The 2,500-nt window shown below is 45.0% G+C and overlaps 2 protein-coding genes across 2 annotated transcripts in view; one reads left to right on the top strand and one right to left on the bottom strand.

Moving 5' to 3' along the window:
• The window catches only part of gb (solute carrier family 7 member genderblind), a 45,168-nt gene that overhangs the window by 26,369 nt on the left and 16,299 nt on the right, over positions 1–2,500 (top strand). The window lies entirely within an intron of this gene.
• Positions 1–2,500, bottom strand: part of LOC138865584 (mucin-6-like) — an 11,608-nt gene that overhangs the window by 7,975 nt on the left and 1,133 nt on the right. The window contains exons 2-3 of the mRNA XM_070136280.1: positions 1,792–1,913; positions 1,442–1,467 (exon numbers count right to left, since the gene is read on the bottom strand). Of these exons, the coding sequence (XP_069992381.1) occupies positions 1,442–1,467; positions 1,792–1,913 (148 nt within the window). The remainder of the gene's footprint in view (positions 1–1,441; positions 1,468–1,791; positions 1,914–2,500) is intronic.

Genomic DNA, 2,500 nt, shown 5'->3' with positions numbered 1-2,500 from the left:
TTCTAGTTAAGAAAGTGAATTTTCATTTCAAAAAAACAGTAACCACTCAAACCAGCTCCAGCTCACGTTGCCCAACCTTAGTGTCGAAATTTTGGAACCTACTTGATCTGTATTGGTCATTTTGGGATTGCAAGATGTGGAAAGAAAGATGTGGAAAGAAAGATGTGGAAAGAATGTTGTGCATTTTCTGCATTCAGCGAGTTGACATCGCGACGGAAATGCTTAATGGACAGAGCAAGAGAGCACATGCAGAGCTATTTTGACCCTCTTGCCTGAAGAAGGTGCATAGAAACGACGAACTGGCTGGAGGGCAAGGGTTCTCTGTCTCTGTCTGTCTGTCTGTCTGTCTCTGTCTCTGTTTCTATTTCTCTGTCTCTGTTTCTATTTCTCTGTCTCTGTTTCTATTTCTCTGTCTCTGTCTCTGTCTTTCTCTGTCTTTCTCTGTCTGCCTGTCTCTGTCTGCCTGTCTCTGTCTCTATTTCTCTGTTGGTCTCTCTCTCTGTTTGTCTGTCTGTCTGTCTCTCTCTCTCTCTCTCTCTCTCTCTCTCTCTCTCTCTCTCTCTCTCTCTCTCTCTCTCTCTCTCTCTCTCTCTCTCTCTCTCTCTCTCTCTCTCTCCCTCCCTCCCTCCCTCTCCCTCTCCCTCTCCCTCTCTCACTTCCTTGCTATCATTATCATCACATTAGCTCGAAAAGAGAACTTCCAAGGTCAATATCTGGATCCCTGGCACATGCACAGGCCCATCTATGTCTCTCTATTCACCGTCGGGAAAAAAAACACGCAAAATACATCCCTCTCATGAGCTATAATAAGGCCCACGCTCGCTTAAAACGGCGACCCCAATGCGCCCCCCGTTGATGCCTCGCTGTGATTGGCCAGGAGGGCTCCACACCTCACCATATCCGCGCTTCCCATTGGCTGTCGGGGACCACGCACCCCCGTCGAGCGAGCCACTTGGCGCCAATGCCAGCAAAGCCTCGGAGGGTCAAAGACATGCCCAACACATCCGCTGACATATGAAAACGTGCCCGAACTCTTTTGGCACGCGGCGGGGCCTCTTATGGCACCGTCTCGAGGTTGAGTAGCCTGTAGTATTGGTTTCTTCTCTCGTCTTCACTTATTGTTTTGTTCTGAATCGTTCTTGCATTGATCTGGTAGCTTCCATTGCCTTACACGAACGATCACGCACAATAACACGCACACGCACGCTCGCTCGCACGCACACACACACACACACATACACACACACACACACACACACACACACACACACACACACACACACACACACACACACACACACACACACACACACACACACACACACACACACACACAAACACACACACACGCACACATATATATACACACAAGGAGAGAGAGAGAGAGAGAGAAAGACGTCCATGACAAACTGCCTCGCGCACAAGTAATTCCGACCCTTACCGACAATCCCTCCGATTACTTTATAACTATAATTTGACTCATATCTTGTTTATACTCAAAATGTTCCTCGGAAAATGCACTGTCTATATTGCTGCTTCTGTAATCATTATTGTTGAACATATTCTAGTTATCAATTATTCACGATTATTCTATCGACATACCTTCTTGTCATGAAGCTTTTAGTCTCGTAAACATCTCTTTTCTCACATGCCAGAGTATATAAGGTATCCCTTGTTTCATCATCACGAAACCATCATGTCACCCTATGTTTATTATATGTCATTCATATTCTTTCATGTTTTCCATTACGATATGTTTCAAACGAATTTTGTTCATGGCAATTCCTCTACCATGGAGTCAGACCCTCGCCGACCTGCTCCTTCTTGGGCGTCTCTGCCTTGTCCTCTGTACCAGATACCAGATTAAAGACAAGAAAACCGATAACTTCCATCACACCATCTTCAGAGTACACCTGTACCTTACTGACCTACCGCTCAGCCACACAACTGTCACACGCCAAGAACAAGAAGTAGTAATGGTGGAGGGATACGCCATCTTACGTTATTACAGACAGACAGACAGACGGAGACCGAGTGAGAGTGAGAGAGGAACGTATTCTCAAACACTTGTATTTCCATCATATTGCAAAAGAAAATGAAATTCGGAGACCGACAAATAGAGAGGGGAGGGGGGGAGGTGGAGCAGGGGGCGGGGGAGCACGTGGCTTCAAAATCATATGTTTACCACTTCTTGGGTCAATGGGTACGTCGGCATTAAAAAGGACAGTGCAATAGCATACTGCCTATTACGTCATTGCAGGATATTTCCATCTCCCATTTCTCTTTCCACGTGACGTAAATCTGTACGTCATTTTTGCGTAAATGTAGATTAAATGGGCTGCCATTGACGCATGTGGGATAGCATTTGGATTTTTTTTTTTTTTTTAGTTTAGTTTCGTATTTTTTGTTATTTCTATTATCTTTCGCGTATTACACACTCATGCATACACGTATATATAGGCACTTTGAATTTGACACGTTTATTGAGACAAAAGTAAAA

Source organism: Penaeus vannamei, chromosome 21 (genome assembly GCF_042767895.1).
Source record: "Penaeus vannamei isolate JL-2024 chromosome 21, ASM4276789v1, whole genome shotgun sequence".
NCBI classification, from domain to species: domain Eukaryota; kingdom Metazoa; phylum Arthropoda; class Malacostraca; order Decapoda; family Penaeidae; genus Penaeus; species Penaeus vannamei.
This window is presented reverse-complemented; position numbering and strand designations above follow the sequence as displayed.